We start from the raw sequence: 17,667 nt of genomic DNA, 5'->3' as shown, positions 1-17,667 counted from the left end.
TGTCCCATGGTCCCAGGGGTGCCAACAGGACCGGAGGTGCCATGGTCCTAGGGGTGTTGGGTTCCCCAGGAGGTGCCATGATCCCAGGGGTGCACCCGGCACTGGACACCCTGTACCACAGCACAGCCACACTGGACCCCCCACAACCTCACGATCCCCAGGCACAGGGGGACAGCAGGCACCCAGAGTCAGGGCTGGGGTGGTCCCACTGCCCTGCGATGCCACCTCCCCAACCCTGTTCCCCAAAAGCCTGCCCTCCCCACACCTGTGGGTCAGGGATCCCCCCAAATAAACCCCTTTGCACCCCCCCCCCCACCATGATGTCTTTTGTGGGGACAGGACACCCCAACCCCTCCCCACAGCAGGCAGACGCAGACACGCAGGAGCTGGGGGGGGGTTTCTAGGCAAATCTTTATGCTGCTGAGGGGCAGGGGGCTGAGTTTCAAGGGGCTGCCGCTCTGTAGCTCCGGGACCCAGCGGAAGCTTCCCCTGTGTTCAAAAGGCACCAATTTCGGTTTGCGTTTCGGTTACAGCTGGTACAGTTGCAAAACCCGAGACGTGAGAACGCATGGGTCAGACCCTTCCTGCCCCCAGCCCCTCCACCATCACCCCTTAATCCCCCTGGGGTCCCTTATCCACAGCCCCCAGGGACAGCACATCCCATCCCTCCCCCGCTGCTCCCCAACACTGGCCGTCCCACTGCGAGGAGCAGCTTCCACACCATTAAAATCCGCTGGAGATGGCTTGGGAGTGCCCCCCCCTCACAGAGAGGAGCAGCCACAGCATCACCCCACATTGCCAGGCGTAGCCTTGTCTTCATTCAGCAGGGATCCTGCATCCCGCCCAGGTACCCCCGCTGGTTTCGTAGGGAGAGGGGACAGTGGGGAGGGAGAGGGCGCAAATCCACCTCCCAGCTTTGCTTCGTCATGGGCACAGTTCCAACACCAACCCTGGCCTCTGGCCAGAGGGAGGAAGAAGAGTCGGGGTGGGGAGGGATGATGGTTGCAGCCCCTCACCCCTCTACCAGCAGAGCCCCAGGCCCCCGGTGCGCGTGGGAGTCTCTATGTACATGTCCGCTTACACCGGGCAGAGAGGGCTCTCATGGAGGGGGACGCATGTCAGGGGACAGGGTGGGGACCATGGGGAGGGGACAGCAGCCCAGGGCCATCACATGGCCGCCAGCTGGCCCAGCACCATCCTGAACTGCTGTGTGCTGTTAGCAAGGTCCTTGACACGCTCCACCATGTCCTTAGAGGCAGCGGGAGAAGGGTAGTGGAGGGCGGCCGCCTTGGTGGTCACCACAATCTCCTTGAGCATCTCGCAGAGGAGGTTGCTGTAGTGCATCACCTTATGCTGGACGTCCTGGGCCTTGGCCTGGCGGGACAGCGTGTCCCCGATGAAGACCAGCTTGTGGGCGCTGAGGATGACGAACTTGCTGTGGGCCACAAAGATCTTGGGGGGTTGGTTGGTGCTGACAGCGGTGAAGAAGGCGTCGACGGCGTTGGTGAGGGTAGTGAGGTTGGCCTCGCACTGCTCCAGGTAGAAGAGGAGGAGCTGGCGGTCGGCGGGACACAGGGACCCACCGCCCCGCGCTGGGCCGTAGTGCTGGGGGGGGCTCCAGTTGGACAGGTCGTTGTCGATGGGGCGCGTCACCTCCTGCTCCAGCCGCTCGAACTGCTTCAGCTGTGGGAGGGTGAGGGGTGTGAGGCAGGACGGCCATTGAGCCAGGGCCCTCTCCCCTCCCTGGAGCCACCAGCATGGCCACCAGCCCCAGGGAAAACAGCAAGGGACAGTGCCATCCCCAGGACAGCCATGCCAGGCTCCTCTCCAGGAGGAAGGTGCCGATGGCCATCTCCACTGGCACAGCGCTGGCCTGGGAGGTGAGCCAGACCCGGCCATGGAGACAGCCACACAAGAGGGGCCGTGTTCCAGAGCGCTGGTGGCGGGGGCAACAGCAGCAGGACACAAAGTCCCCCCCCCCGCCAGCTCCATTACCTGCTGGTGCTCCAGCTGGTCCTTGCTCTGCCGGATGATGTTGCCTTTCTCCAGCAGCTCTTTCTGGGTCTTCTCAAACTCCTCCTTGCCCTGCAGGGAAGGAAAGGGGCATGTCACGGGGGTCGGCGACACCAGCCTCCGGGGAGCGAGCCCCTGGGGACCCCTGGTCCCCACAGTCCTCAAGCTGGAGGGTAAAAGCAAGATGTGGGTGGCAGAAGGACCACCACGCTCAGAGATGCCCAAGCTGCCGGCACAAAAGCCACCCATGGGGAGCAGCCCCCCCCCTGCCCGCACCCACCTGCAGATGGACGTAGTCATAATCCTCCATCCAGCCGCTCTCGCTGTTCTCATAGGGCCCATCTGGCGACTCCTGGGCCAGCAGCTTGGGCGGGGAGGGCAAGGGCCGCGACTGGATGCTGCTGGCCTTGTCGGAGGGGTGAGGGGGCCCGTGGCCACCGCTCTCCCCCGCCGGCTTTGTCCGTTTGAAGAGGAGGGAGGCATTGCCATGCAGGAAGGAGGCCAACTGCTTGGTGTCATCGGGGACGCCGCGCGAGTGCATGACGAAGTGCTCCAAGTCATCCGTGCCTGGCTTGCCGCCGGCCAGAGCGCTCGGGGCCCAGTGGCAAGCGTCCAGCGCTTGGCCGTGCCGCGCCAGGGCCTGGTAGACCTCCTCCATCTTCTGCAGCTGCTTGCTGAGCTTTGCATAGAGGGAACGGTCGGAGGCCTGGGCGGCATTGCCCACCGCCCCCCGGGCAAACTCCAGCAGGTCCCGGAGGGTCGTCCGGACGCCCTCGGCTGCCCCACGGATGCTGGCAGCATTGGCCTCCATGTGCTCGGGGCTGCGCCAGTTGGCGCCAATGAAGGACATGAGGTAGGAGACGGCGCCGCTGACGCCGTGCTGGAGCTTGGCCAGCGTCTCCATGGCGGCGTCCAAGTCCAGGGAGAACTCCTTGCTGGCTGCCTTGGCTGGCTCCTTCACGGGCACCACGTCCAGCGAGGAGGTGGAGATGTTGCTGCGGGTACTGCCCGTGCTGGAGGCCGAGAGGCGCTTGGTGTCGGTGCCCTTGGCCTCACGGTCCACTTGTGGTGGGACGTCGTAGATGTACTCGCCCTCTGTGTCCAGGGAGCCCTTGCCCAGGGCGTGCAGGTCCCGGGGCACATCGTACACCTCCTGGGAGGGGAATGCCGACCCCCCTAGCTTCTTGAGGCTGGGGGGCACATCATAGATCTCGTGGGAGGGCGGCAGCTCCGGAGCACCTTTGCCAGCGGCCGGTGGCACGTCGTAGACATCCTCCGGCAAGTAGGGCTCCTGCTGGGCCAGGATGAGGGGGTGGCGGGAGGGGTCGAAGGCTTTCTGCTTGGCGAAGGCGGGGGGCACGTCGTAGGTCTCCTCTCGCGCCGGGCCATCGGGCACGTCCTTGCTCACCGAGGGGGGGACATCGTACACCTGCAAGGGTGGCAGCAGGCACCGTCAGCATCCCCAGGAGAGCCAGCCCAGGTCCCATCGGTGGGGTGGGCTGTGCCATGGGGCACGTCAGTGCCAGCCCCAGGCACACGAGACGGTGCTGGGTGCGCAGCAGGACGGAGCCACGTGCCCCAGGGGCACCCCTGGTCCTGGGGAGGCTGCCACAGCACCCCCGGTCTCCCGCGTCCCCCTTTGGGGTGGGAATCACAAAATCCTAGAGCAGCTCAGCTTGGAAGGGACCTTGAAAGATCATCTGGTCCAACCTCACCCCCTAGATGAGATCATCTAGCACCCCCAGCCCCTCGCATCCCAGTACCAGGGATGCCACCATGTGCCCCTGGGGAGAACGATTGTTCTCACTGTAAATTGTGCCTTTCTGACACGGAGAAGCTGGGAGCTTCCCAGCAGCACTTACAGTTTGGTGCAGGTTTTTCTCCACGCTGGGGGGCACGTCGTAGATCTCCTGCCCTGGGTCCTGCCCGTTGAGACCCTTCACTGCCATGGGGGGGGTGTCATAGACCTGGAGATGGGGGGAACACAGGACAGCGTGTCAGGGATAGCGTGGGCACCCACTTCCTGCCCGCTGGGAGAGATGAAGGCACCAGAAGAAGCCCCAAAGCCCATAGTGTGCCCAGGTTTGGATTCCAGGCTGTGCCAGAGCTTTTCCTACGCTGGGGGATGGAGCCAGCGACCTCCCCACCCCCAGACCAGCCTCACCTCCTGGCTGAACTGGCTTGGGACCCCTCCTCGGACAGGTGGCACATCGTAGATCTCCTGGGAGCCCGCAGAGAGGAGGTGACGAGGGAAATCATACTCATCCTTCTCGCCCTTGGGGGAGTCGTAGATGTACACTTGCCCCACACGGGTGGGCACCAGCACCTGGCAAGAGGGAAAGGGGATGAGCTGGGCACCGCTGAGCTGTCCCCCACCCTGCACCACACCAAAAAAAAAAAAACCAAAAAAAACAAACCCAAAAAACAAACACCCAACGATGGGGCTGGAGAGAGGATGGATGCCGGATCCCATACCGGACCGTCCGGCACCGGGCAAACCGGTGCCCACGGGAGGGCGCTCCCCGGCCAGGCGTTCACGCTTCTCACGGTGACGCTGGGGGGACGGCGGGGATGATATCACCGGTTATTTATAGCGGTGAGCCTCGGCGAGAGACAAAGCCCAGCCGGCACAGCCGCGGCGTGCCGGAGGGAACGGCCGATTTGGGCACCAAGCCGTGGGCAGGGATCTGCCAACGCCCGCAGGGCGTTGGCAGATCCCTGCCCACAGCTCGGTGCTCCTCTTGCCATTCCGTGGGGACACGAGAGTGGCAAATAACCCAACCCAGAGGTTTGTGGCACTGGCAGGTCCTCCCTTTTAGGATGCTCCCCGTGCCCTGGCTGTGATTTGGCATCCCCCCCTCCCTCCACGGGCGTGAGTCAGGGTAGCCTTTCCCGGAAAACCCCGATGCCGAAAAGGCCTCGCTCCTCTTCCCTGGGATGACGTGCCAGGGAAGGGGCAGAGCCAAGAGGAGCCCGGTGTCTGGGATGCAGCCGTTAGGCTGGCCCACACAAGGCCACCATACCGGCATTCCCCTGTTGGGGACGGGCTGGTGGCTCATCCTTGCCTCACCACCGGTAAATCCACCCTGGCATGCTTCCTGGCACTGCCAGAACACACTGGCACCGGCTGCCTGTCCCTGCCCGCGCTCCCAAGAGGAAGGAAACATCCCAGTAATGTGCCGGGTACCACCTCCATAGCCACAGGGTCCACCCAAAGGGCATCTCCAAGCAGCTCGTGGCTCACCAGCACCCCGTGCCCACCCCAGGCATGGCTGCCATGCCCTCGGTGACACCAGCAGGGCACACACAAGAGACCGAGAGGGCCTGAGCGCCAAACGCTGTGCCAGCCCCAAACCAGGTAGCCCACACCAAGCTTGGGGAGGGGGGGGACATGACCTCAGCCACTGCAGGGACCCCCTGGGAAGGATGCCCACGCACCCCACTGTGATGAGCACAAGGACTACTCACTCCAATAGACAGTGACAGGCAGATAAGCCCAAACCCCACAGCCCTGGCACCCACACACCACCGCAAACTGCACAGCACCCCACAACCGCACTACCCACCCCCCCCAGGCCCCCCATCCTACCTTTCCCTGGGGCTTGTGCCCTTCCCAGCTCCTTGTGTCCAACGACGGGGGCACCTGGTAGATGTCTTGAGCCTGACCGGCCGAGGGAGGAACCTGGTAGACATCCTGGGGAGGGCTGGCAGAGCCCCCGGGGTATGCCTCTGCTGCTTGGCCCAGGGAGGGGGGCACCTGGTAGATGTCCTGGCCGGGGCTGGGGAAGGCATGTGGGGGGGTCTGCTTCGGGTAGGGGGGCGGCTGCTTTGCCGGGGCAGGCGGAAACTGTCCAGTGGGCGCCGAGCCCGGGTAGAGACCCTGCTGTCCCTTGTTGGGGACCGGCATCAGGTAGACGTTGTCCCCTTGGGTGGCATAAGCAGGGTGCATGGGGGTGTACTGCGAGGCGGGCGACAGCGGGGTGTACCCCCCTTGGTGGTGGTAAGGTAGAGCCGGCTGGGGCACCGGCGGCTGCGGTGCTGCCTGCCCTTGTGCCGGGCCGGCCGCTTGCTGCTGCTGCTGCTTCTTGTCGTACATCCCCACCAGGATCTTGAGGCGGTTCCCGGGGACGATGCCCTGGCGGCCATGGAGCGAGCAGAGCCACCAGCCGTCCAGCCCTTGGGTGTTGCGCTCCAGCACCGTCATGATGTCGCCCTTGCGGAAGGAGAGCTCGTCCGGGGACTCGGCCACGTTGTCGTACAGCGCCTTGGCCAACACGTTCTGCAAGAGAGCCCCGCGGCGGGGCGGTGAGCCGGGCCCCGCCGGACGGTGGGCAGTCATCTCGGACGGAGACGGGACGGGGGGGCTTCGCCGAGCGGGGTCCCACCGGTACCGGGGAGGCGGGGAGGGGGGGGGGTGGAGGACGGACTTCTCCGAGCGGGGTCCCACCGGCTGGGATCTCCTCGCTCCCTCCCGCCGCCTTCTCCTTCCTTCCCCGTTGGAGTTCAACCCATCCTTCCCGGAGGTGGTGCTGGGAAGGGGCCGGGCCCTTCCGCCTCCCCGGTTTCGGGGGGGACCTCCTCCGCCTCCCCCCACCCCGCTCCCCCCCCGCCCCTTCCCGCCGCCGCCGGGGAGGAAGTGCCATGGCGGTGAGTCACCCCCCCACCAGCCGTGGCCGTGGCCATCCCCACGCCGGGCCCCTGCCGTCCCCACGGCAGACACCGGCTGGGCCACCAAGCCTCGCCCCTGCGGCGGACGGGGTTTGCCGGTGCCATGGCGGCAGGACAGGCCGCAGCCTGCCCCCCCCCTCTCCCGCGCCGATATGGGGAAGGCGGGGGGTGCTCCCGCCTCCCCGGGGGTCCCGCAGGAGGGTGGTGGGGCAAAGCCCGATACGGCGGGGCTGGGCCAAGGTCATGGCAAGGCGGGGCGGGGAGGGCGGCCCGCAGCCTTCCTCCTCCGTGAGCCGTCACCCCGGGACCCCGCGTCCTGCCCGGGAGGGGGCCCACGCGTGTCCCCCCCCCCCGGGTTGGCGCCCCCCGCCCTGCTCCCCGCTCCCCCCCCCCCCCCGAGCGGCTCACCAGGTAGTTCATCTTCCCGCGGTGGGTCGGGCCGTGCCGGCGGGCCGGGGCCGGGCCGGGGTCGGCGGGGCGGGCGGGCGGCGCGCTGGCGGCGGCGGCGCCGTAGGGATCATTATAGCGCCCGGCCCCGCACCGCCCGCGCCCATTGGCCGAGACGCGCCGGAGGGGGCGGGGCCTCGGGGGGGCGGGGCCTCGGGGGGCGGGGGGGAGCTGGGGGGGTAACGGGGGTGCAAGGAGTAGCGGGGGTGCGGCGGGGGCGTAACGGGGACGCAAAGGGTAAAGGGGGTGCAACGGGGGTGCAAAGGGTAGCGGGGGGTAATGGGCGTGCAAAGGGTGTGTAACGGGGGTGCAAAGGCTAACGGGGGTGTAACGGGGGTGTAACGGGTGCAAAGGGTAAAGGGGCTGTAATGGGGGTGTAATGGGGGTGTAACGGGGGTGCAAAGGGTAACGGGGCTGTAAATGGGGGTATAACGGGGGTGTAACGGGGGTGCAAAGGATAAAGGGACTGTAATGGGGGTGTAACAGGGGTGTAACGGGGATTCAAAGGATAAAGGGACTGTAATGGGGGTGTAACAGGGGTGTAACGGGGATTCAAAGGGTAAAGGGACTGTAATGGGGGTGTAATGGGGGTGTGATGGGGGTGCAATGGGTAAAGGGGCTGTAACGGGGGTGCAACAGGGGTGCAACAGGGCCGCAAAGGGTAAGGGGGGATAACAGGGGTGCAAAGGGTGTGTAACGGGGGTGCAAAGGGTCACGGGGATGTAATGGGTGTGTAACAGGGGTGCAAAGGGTAACGGGTGTGCAAAGAGGGTGTAATAGGGGTGTAACGGGTGTGCAAAGGGGGTGTAACAGGTGTGCAATGGGGTGTAAAGGGGGTATAACAGGGTGCAAAGGAAAACGGGGGTGCAAAGGGTGTGTAACGGGGCTGTAATGGGGATGTAACGGGGGTGCAAAGGGTAAGGGGGGGTCACAGGGCTGTGGTGGGGGTGTAACAAGTGTGCAAAAGGGGTGTAACAGGGTGCAAAGGTTGTGTAATGGGTGTGCGGTGGGCAATGGGGGTGTAAAGGGTGTGTAACAGGTGCAAAGGGTAAGGGGGGTGTAACGGTTGTGCAAAGGGGGTGTAACAGGTCTGCAAAGGGTAACGGGGCTGTAACAGAGGGGTAACAGGGTGCAACAGGGATGCAACGGCTGTGTAACGGGGGTGCAATGGGTAACGGGGGTGTAACGGGTGTGCAAAGAGTAATGGAGGTGCAAAGGTTGTGTCAGGGGTGTGCAGCAGGGGTGCAAAGGGGGTGTAAGGGGGGTGCAAAGGGGGTGTAAGGGGTATGCAAAGGGTAATGGGTGTAACAGGTGCGTGATGGTTGTGCAAAGGGTGTGTAACGGGTGTGCAAAGGGCCATGGGCGTGTAACGGGCGTGTAACGGGCGTGTAATGGGTGTGCAACAGGTAACGGGTGTGTAATGGGTGCACAAAGGGTCATGGGTGTGTAATGGGTGTGTAACGGGTGTGCAATAGGTCACGGGTGTGTAATGGGTGCACAAAGGGTCACGGGGACGCAAAGGGTGTTGAATGAGTAACGGGAATGCAATGGGGGTGTGCAAAGGGTGTGCAACGGGTGTGCAACAGGTAACGGGCGTGAAGGGGTGTGTGCGGGGGGTGTGTGCGGCAGGTGCGTGACGGGCAAAGGCTGTGTAACGGGTGTGCGAAGGGTAACGAGTGTGCAAGGGTGTGCAATGGGTGCCGGGGGGGGTGGTACTGGGGTGTATTTGGTGCCGAGCAGAGATACTGGGGTGTGCACCGAGGGTGTAACGGGGGTGAGTGGCCATCGGACGGGTGCGGGTCGGGCAGGGGGGCGTAATGGGGGTGTCACGGGCGGGGGGTGTAACGAGTCGGGGGGTGCCCAAGGGGCAGGTAGGGGTGGGTGCAGTGCGGTGGGTGTGTAAGGCGGGGGGGGTGATGTCTGCAATGGTGGGTGCAAGGGCAGCACACACCAGGGCGGGGGGTGCGCACGCGGCGGGTGTCACCCCGGTCCCACCTGGGGGTGGTGTCGGGATGAGCCCCTTGGGTTCAGACCCGTCTCCGGTCTTCCCTGCTTTTCCTCGGCTGAGCGTCCTGCCCCGGCCCGGCTGCCGCCCCGGGATGGCGGCACATGGCGGTACTCGTGGCACACCATGGCACAACGTGGCCTGCCACTGCACACACCATGGCACACACGGCACGCACGGCACAGCGCGGCACACACGGCACACTGTGGCACACACAACACACGACGGCACACCACGGCACATCATCACACACTGTGGCACACCGTGGCACATGATGGCACACCACAGTACACGTGGGACACCATGGCACACATGGCACACGCAGTACACCACGGCACGCACGGCACGTCATCACACACCGTGGCACACACGGCACACCATGGCACATCGTGGCACACCACGGCACACACAGCACATCATCATGTCCCATGGCACACCCGGCACACCACGGCACACACAGCACCACATCACACACCGTGGCACACCGCGGCACACTGCGGCACATCATCACACCCCATAGCACACCCAGCACACCGCGGCACACCCAGCGCACCATGGCACACCACGGCACACCATGGCACATCATCACACCCCATGGCACGCCATGGCACGCACAGCACACCCAGCACACCATGGCACATCATCACACCCCATGGCATGCCATGGCACACCGCGGCACACCTGGCGCACCCCGGCAGCTGTCACGCTGCCTGCCCGGCCTGTTCCAACAGCCCTGCCACGTGTCCCGCAGTCGCCCCGCTGGCCGGCGAGCCCGGGCTTGCCACCGCCACCAGCTGAGCCGCAGTCCCTGCCCGTAGCTCCGGTGCTGCCGGCACCTGCGCTGAGCCGGGCTGGGGCCAGGAGGGTGGCTGCGGGCAGGCTGCGGGCTCAGGATGGGGCACGTTGCGACCTGCGGGGACGCGTGGGTGCCACGCGGCCTGTGGGACACGCAGAAGCATCACAGGCGTGTGCTGGCACGCACCTCTGCCCGCGCACACCATCCCCTGCCATGGCATCTCCTTTGTGCGTCCACGGAGTGCAAACACGTGCCCTTCCCCAAAAAGCGGGAGTCATTCCGCTTCCCGGGAACCGCCACCACTGTCCCTCGGCGTTGGTAACCTGCCCACACCGTCCCCTGCTCGGAGGCAGGTTCCCCTCCGCGTCGCTGGCAGAAGGGGAAACTGAGGCATGGCCCAGGGTGGGAGATACCCGGCAGCAAGGACTGCGGTCGCGCCCGCAAACCGCAGCCGGAGGACCGCGGTTTCCTCTTGCTGGTGGCAGCGGTGACAGCGGTGACAGCACAGGGGCTGAACCCTGCTGGCATCCCTGGGACGGGCTCTGAGCTCCCTGGCCCCTCTCTTGCCACCGAGGCCACGGTGTGTTGGGTACGAAGAGGCCGAGCCCGGCGGGGGTCTCTCCTGGGATGCCGGGGTGTCCCCGGGGTGTCCCCGGGCTGAGGCTGCCGTGGCATGGCTTCAGGCAGGCGCCGAGGGGCCGCCAGCTCCGGCGCTGGTACTTTCCCCCCTCCCCGTGGCGACGCTCAGATTAAAGCATCCGTCACTGATGCTCGATCCCGGCCATTTTTCGGTGCGTCGCAGCCAAAAATCGCCGTTTGCATCTGCTGCACGCCCTGAGCTGGCAACAGCTCCTGCAGCCCGGCGCCCGGGGCGGGGGACAGGCACCAACAGGTCTCCCTTCGGCTTCTCCCACTTCTAAGAAAATGAAATGCCAAAAAAAAGAAGATGAAGAGCGGAGCGTTGCAGGGGCCCTGCAGCGCTGGGGGTGCTCGGAGCCGGGTGGGTGCCACTGGAGCATCCCTGCTGGCGCTGGCGCTGGGGGTCAGCAGGGGCCCCACCGGCCCCCGCAGCCGGGCTGGGTGTTCCGGGATGGATGCTGCTGGGGATGCAGGTTGCCCCAGCAACGGTTGCTATGGAAAACGCTTCCTCGGTGAAATTTCCAGCCATATTCATGTGTCCGTCATTGTCCTGGGGACAGTCCCCGATGTCTGGCGAGCCAGGCACGGCCGACTCCGCACCGGGCAGGCTGCCGCCATGCCGCAGGGGACTGTCTGTGCCCGGCCTGGCTTTTCCTGGCTTTTCCTATCTTTTCCCAGCTCTTCCCGGCTTTTCCCGCATGGGAAGGTGTCAGAGGACCCCAATTAGGGGTGTCCAATGGGTGCCAAATAGGTCCCCCAAATGGGGGAGCACAGGAGGCACGCAGGGGCCAGGGCAGCAGGCTGTGCCATGCCACGTTAATTGCCTAATTGCTAATTAATGTCCTGTTGGCCCAGCCATGTCCCAGCCATCAGATGGGTTGCATTTGGTGAACCCACGCCGGGGCACAGCTCCAGGACAGTGGGACATCCCGGGACAGGGGGGTGGCACTGGGACACTGGAAGGGCTGGAGCCATCCCCAGGGGACACCAGTGGCTCTGAACGGGGCTGCGGCTCCTGCCCACCATCCCTCGGGAAGCTGCATCCCGTCTCCTGGAGCAGCAATAGGATTACACGGGACTGAGTCTCCTAGCAATGAAGGGAGAAATAAATCCTGTAAGGCAGGACGGGATTTATTAGACTTCAATATTCTGGAAATAATGAGGACATTTCTCTCGGCTTGTAATATCACGGGACCCAACAGGATCACAACAAGGATTTATCCCCGTGCCTTTCCCCGGCGCTGGGTGGGTTTTCAGCCACGGAGAGGAGATGGCGCGGGGGAGATGACTTGTCTTTCCGGAGAGCGGGATGGCGGGGCACCCCCTTGGCCTGCAGAAGAGCGGAGGCGGAGCGCGGCCCTGGGGCTGCCCTGACAGTAGCGTCTCTGTTCCTCTCCCCATTCATCCCCCAGCGAGGGCTGGCGCTGATCCTCGCCCCCGGCCGCGGCTCGCCGCTGGCAGCGGGAAGGGCTGGCTGTGCCGCTGCCGCCGGACGAACCTCAAACCAGCCGCCATCACGCGCAAGGACGCCCCGGGTGGGGATCTGCGCTCCGATGGGGCGGGAGACCCACGAGCTGCCCCGTTATTCCACATTAATCGGCGTTAAACCCCACTGCGGTGCCGGACGGGGCATTGCTGAGAGGAAAAGAGGTGGGAGAGGCTGGAAACAGAAGAGGACGCCGTCACCCCAACATCACCTCCCGGACATCGGCCCTTCCCGGACCCCCCGCAGGGCTAAAGGGAGATGCCTCCTGGGGCCAGCCCCACGCTCTGCTCCCTCCCTGTATGTCCTGCCAGCTGCGGCACAGCACACCGTCCCGCTTTGCCCCATGGTGGCTTGGCCGGCCCCGAAATCCATCATGGTCCTTGGGATGGTCCTTGGGATGGCCCAGCGGGTCCCATGGGATGCACCCCGGGCAGGCACCTCTCAACCTCCTCCCATGCCGGGAGCCGGACGTTTATTCCCGCATCCCTATTGCCCAAGCAGCTTTAAATGCAGGTTGATTCCCACAGCCCCATAAAATTTGGGATTCCCCGAACCCCACCGAACAGCTCAATAAAGGTGACCCCAGCAGCTGGTTTTCCCGCAGCTTTGGAGCGTGGCTGCCGCGGCAGAATCCCCGACCGTCCCATCCCGGGCACGCAGAGACAATCGCTGCCTTGTTCGGGGCTCAGCCGCACAAGGGGCCCCTTCAGGCGGCCGGGGAAGGGGGAGCCCCTTGGGGCGAGGTGATGCTCGGGCCATGGGGACTCCTTGGAGGGACAGAATTACCCCGAGCAAATGCCCCAGGTGGGTCCCAACCCTCGGAGGACACATGAGCTTCCCGGAGGAGACAGCTCAAGGTGGGAACGTCTCAAAAGAAGGACGCACGTCTCCTGGGAGCTTTGCCCCTTCCAGAAAGCTCAGGGCTGGCGGGGACGCTGAGGGGTGGCGGGTGTCGGGGCCACCCCCCTTCGTGGGAAGGCGGTCGGGCAATGGAAATAGCAAGCGGATTGGCTTTTTTTTTTTTTTTTTTTTTTCCCTTTTTTCCCCTTCCTAAGCAGCCAAGCTGTGTTTTCTGGAGACCTGTAAATCACTCCTCGTCTTCAGGAAGGAGAGGCGAGGAATACATGATCCAACCAGGCAAAAACGCGGGACGCTTGGGAGCACGCGCCCGGAGGAAGCCAGAAACCGGCTCCAGGCTGGAGCTGCCTCTGGGCTGTCCTGCCCGGCCCGTCCCAGCTTGTCAGGCTGGGAATGGCACTGCAGCCCGGCGTCCCCCAGCCTGGCCAAGCTGAGCCGAGCCGTGCCAGGCATGCTACGCTGCCAGGAACCGGGGAGCCCAGCGGAGAGAGGAGTCGAGCCTCTCGGCCACCGCTGCTAAACCGCACTTTTCCAGCAGGTCAGGTTGCTTCCAAGATTTCAAAATTTTCCACGTTTGCTCAGCTGAAGGGAAGGGGAAAAAAAAAATGAAAATCCCAGAGAAAAGAGAGCGAGCAGTGCTGGGCTGGCGGGCAGGATCCCCTATGCTGGGGTCACCGATATTCCCAATTTACCAGTGGAGGCTGGCCAGATCCCACTAACACACCGTTAGCGTACACGTAAATCCAAAGCCACCCCCCCGCCAAGCTCTCCAGAGCCCGACGCTGTGTCTCTCCGCACACAGCCTGGAGTTCTTTAAGGCTTTTAAGAGCAGGGCCGGGCTTGGTGCCTCTGGCCTGCGGGACCTCCAAAGGTTTTCCTGTTGCATCTCCGTTCAGTTCTTCATAACACAACGCACAGAATCATCCTCCATTTCTCGCCCCCAGGATGCTGCCGAGCTGCTGGAGCAGAACGAGCCCTAAAATGCAGCCGCATCGGAGGCCGGGCACAGCAGGCAGCGTCCAGCAGCAGCCGGGATGCCCGTGCCATGGATTTTGGTCGGCAGCCCCCGGGGAGCCAGACGCCGCCGGCACCCAGCCCGTGTGGGGGTGACGGGACCCTTCCCCGCCTCCGTCCAGCGTGCGAGGACCCAGCCCTGCAGCCATGGGGTGACAGAGGGCAGAGAAGGTCCCCAGTGTCCCCTGCAAAAAGCAAATGGTTTCCCCCGTTTGGCGCTGACAGTGGGGCCAGCCCTCCAGCCCCGCTGGTGGCCGCCCTGCAGCCCCTGCACCAGCGAGGATCTGCTGCCAAACCAGCCCAGCTCGCCTCAGGGTCCCTGCCGGGGGTCACCCTGCGAGCAGGGCAGCCCCTGGCCCGCAGGGAGGAGAGAGGAGGTGGAGATGGTCCTGCGCCACCCAACGTGGACCAGCAGCCCAGCTACCACCGCAGTCCCCTCGCGGGGCCAACCCGGCAGCGGAGGCCACTGCCGCCAGCCCCGGTCCCGAGCTGAAACCTCCCCGCTGCAGCGCCCTGCACGGTGACTCCGGTTGTTTTTACAGCCAAAACCAAAGCAGCAACTGGCTTGGGAAGCGTTTGGAGATGAAAACATGTTGTCACCCCTGTTGTTTTGTTTCTGTCCAATTTCAGGCTGGTTGGAGCAGGTCCGCGACAGCTGATTCCGTACAGAACAGGGCGCCGAAGGCAGCAGCTCTCCCCCGAGCACGTGGTGTTTTGTTCTCCTGGATCCCACAACGCGGCCGCAGAGCAAGGGCTGACTCAGCAGCTGACACGTGAGCCCAAAGCCGAGACCACGCTCAGAGCCGCGGGCAAGTGGCCAGCGGCAGCGGCGGCATCGCTCGCCCTGTTAGTGGGAGGGATGGGGCTGGGCGCTGCTCTGCCCCCCCCCGGCACGGGCTGCCCCATGGAGCGGGCTCAGAGCATCCTGTGGGGAAAGGCCGGTGGGCACCTCTGCTCCGAGGACATGCACGGGCTAAACCTGGGGAGCTGCCGAGCTCGGCCAGCCGGAGCAGGAGGGATGGCTGAGATGACGGTGCGTTGCTGGCCTCCAGCTCCGACCGCTTGCTCCACACCCAGGCAGCTTTGCTTGCGGAATGTCCCCATGCGGCCAGGATTTGGGTGGGTTTCCTCACTCCTGCAACGCTGCTACGGGAGGGCTACGCTGGCCCCATCACCCCCCAAGTCTGGATTTTATCCCAAAGCTGTCCCCAGGGATGGGACTGGGATACAAGCACTTGCCCTGACCCTTGGGCTGCAATCAAGGCAGACACCGGCCACCTCTGCGCAGGGATTTTCACGGTTGCAGCCAGACACTCGTTATTGCGTGTGACCCTTAATTTCTTTGCCCTCTGCGTCCTGCACAAACCATGCTGCCAGCACGCAGGAGTGTCAGGATGGAATACTTTATTCACACCAACGCGCAGATCCTGGCCCATGCTGCCTGCTGCAGCTGCTCCCATCTTCTTGACAGCGTGAACAAGGAAGGATTTCTTCATCGACTTGCTTAAACCCCCCCCCCAGCATCATCAGACCCCACAAACAAGTACAGACAGTTCGGCTTTGTCCGGGCAGGAACGCAGCACGGAGGCGCAGGGAGCGCTGCGGCGCTGGCGGAGCGGGGAGAAGGGCTCCAGCCCCGAATCCCATGGATTATGCACACACAGCAGCCACGAAACCTTCCTGCAGCTCTTCCCTCAACCAAATACACCAGCTCAGCCTTAACCCAGGCTCTGGCACCCTCCCAGCCTCGGGGGCTCCTCCTCCTGCCAGAAGCACCCGCGGTTGGCAAAGGATGGGTGCCGCCATCTCTTCTCCTTGGAAAGCCGCCTTCCAGAATCACGTCGGTCTCTTCTGTCACCTGCTGGACCCTTTAACCCTCAAAGTGCCCCCTGTCCACTGACAAACACCCTCCCCAAACTATTACAGTAAAAGGAAAAACCCGTACATTGAGACATACAGGCTGAGTCTTGGGTAGAGAACGGTTTCCGTGCCCGGTGGTCCGGTGGCTGGCGGCCCCCAGCCAGCGCTCAGGCACAGAAGGGAGCAGGATCCCCTGCGGCCACCCCCGGCACATCAGGGCTTCATCCTGCTCAGTCTGATGTCGCGTTCGATTTCGAACTGCCTGTGATCCACGCGCTCCAGGAATGCTTTCCTCTCGATGTACCTGCGGGCAGACAAGGGGCCGGGGCTGTGAGCAGCGCCGGCAGCGGCCCCCAGCCCGGGGCAAAGCCCACGCCAGGGGACGCGCAGGGAGGGAAGGCATCACCTGCCTCCCTCCCTCTCTCTCCATGAGCTGATCACCGCACTGAACGTCTCCTGCGGACACCAAACCTGCTCTGGGTGCCTCCTGGGGGACTTGCAGAGGTCTGGGGTCCCCACAGTCCCTAGGCTGGAGCTATGGGCTGCCTGCTTCTGCTTCCAGCTCTTCTCTTACGGCTGAGAAATGACCTTCACAAACAGCCTGGGTGGGTTGAGGGCAGGTCCTTGGCACGAGAAGCAGCTCTGAGGCTGCCCAGGCCATGCTGCCCCCACACCCCCCCGCCCAGCAAAGCACCTCTCCACTGCGGCGGCACGGCCCACCGTACAGGCTGGTAACGGGCCCAGGGAGCAGCAGGGAAGCAAACGGCATCACCCGGCAAGCCCGCGGCAGCTCAGGGATTGAGGCCAGGGGTTTCCCAGCCCCAGACCAGCTCCTAACCACCGCCGAGTAGGTACTTCTCCCTCTCAGCGCTGCAAGGAAGAAGGTAAGCACGCCTGCGCCTGGAAAAGCACCCTGCCGCTCATTAATGGCATGCAGCTGAATTTTAATGTACTTTGCTGCAAACCCTTGCCACAGATAGCCCGGGGCTGTGCTACTAATTAACCTACAGAGGGAGCGAAATTGCAATTCAAAACAGGAGCTGTAATTGAATCATCACAATTGTTTTGCATTTGTTCCAGGGTGGCAAACACTCGGGCTGTCATGACAAGGTCATTACGCTCGGCACCGGTGCGAGATGCAGGAGCCGTTGCGTTGCGTTCGGCATCTCTCTGCCGGGAACCGGAGAAGCCAGTCGCTTGAAAGCAGGAGTGAAGGCTGCAGGGGAGAGGAGCTCGGTGGGTTTTCCAGGCTCCTGGGTGGCTGGCAGCGTGCACGAAGGTGCCTAAGACCCAACTGCACAGCAAGGTTGAAGCCTCCTCCTACCACCAGCCGTGGTCCCTCTAGGGCAGAGGGGCTGCACCGCCTTTGGTGACAAGACCCCCGCAGCCTGGGCTGCATCCCCAGCAGCGTGGGCAGCAGGGCGAGGGGGGGATTCTGCCCCTCTGCTCTGCTCTGTGAGACCCCCCTGCAGTGCTGCCTCCAGCGCTGGGGCACCAACAGCAGAAGGACACGGAGCTGTTGGAGCGGGGCCAGAGGAGGCCCCGGAGATGCTGGGAGGGCTGGAGCCCCTCTGCTGGGAGGACAGGCTGAGAGAGCTGGGGGGGTTCAGCCTGGAGAAGAGAAGGCTCCGGGGAGACCTTCCAGCCCCTGCCAGGCCCTAAAGGGGCTCCAGGAAAGCTGGGGAGGGACTCTGGAGCAGGGAGGGGAGCCATGGGATGAGGGGGAACAGTTTTACACTGAAAAAGGAGAGATTTAGATGAGGTAGGAAGAAATTGTTTGCTGTGAGGGTGGTGAGCCCCTGGCCCAGGTTGCCCAGAGAAGCTGTGGCTGCCCCATCCCTGGAGGGGTTCAAGGCCAGGCTGGACGGGGCTTGGAGCAAC

The 17,667-nt window shown here is 64.1% G+C and overlaps 2 protein-coding genes across 2 annotated transcripts in view; both read right to left on the bottom strand.

Moving 5' to 3' along the window:
- Nucleotides 1–387: 387 nt before the first annotated feature.
- BCAR1 (BCAR1 scaffold protein, Cas family member) lies at nt 388–7,227 on the bottom strand. Its single transcript, XM_074583265.1, has 7 exons — nt 7,090–7,227; nt 5,603–6,292; nt 4,178–4,339; nt 3,876–3,980; nt 2,294–3,442; nt 1,996–2,085; nt 388–1,683 (listed from the first exon to the last, which is right to left on the bottom strand). The coding sequence occupies exons 1-7, from the start codon at nt 7,099–7,101 to the stop codon at nt 1,168–1,170; spliced, it is 2,724 nt and encodes a 907-aa protein (XP_074439366.1). The 5' UTR covers nt 7,102–7,227; the 3' UTR covers nt 388–1,167.
- A 4,463-nt stretch (nt 7,228–11,690) lies between these two features.
- CFDP1 (craniofacial development protein 1) overlaps nt 11,691–17,667 on the bottom strand; it is a 75,032-nt gene continuing 69,055 nt past the window's right edge. Inside the window, exon 7 of the mRNA XM_074583266.1 lies at nt 11,691–16,090. Coding sequence (XP_074439367.1) covers nt 16,000–16,090 — 91 coding nt within the window. The 3' untranslated portion in view covers nt 11,691–15,999. The remainder of the gene's footprint in view (nt 16,091–17,667) is intronic.

Source organism: Larus michahellis, chromosome 4, assembly GCF_964199755.1.
Source record: "Larus michahellis chromosome 4, bLarMic1.1, whole genome shotgun sequence".
NCBI classification, from domain to species: Eukaryota; Metazoa; Chordata; class Aves; order Charadriiformes; family Laridae; genus Larus; species Larus michahellis.
Note: the sequence above shows the minus strand (reverse complement) of the source record. Positions and strands in the feature narration are given on the sequence as shown.

Bases quoted from the DNA above. Each gene is read 5' to 3' on its own strand.
- BCAR1 (XM_074583265.1), bottom strand. The intron at 3,981-4,177 runs GTGAGGCTGGTC...CCCCATCTCCAG, and splicing joins CAAGCCAGTTCAGCCAGGAG to GTCTATGACACCCCCCCCAT. The intron at 1,684-1,995 runs GTAATGGAGCTG...ACCCTCCCACAG, and splicing joins ACCAGCTGGAGCACCAGCAG to CTGAAGCAGTTCGAGCGGCT.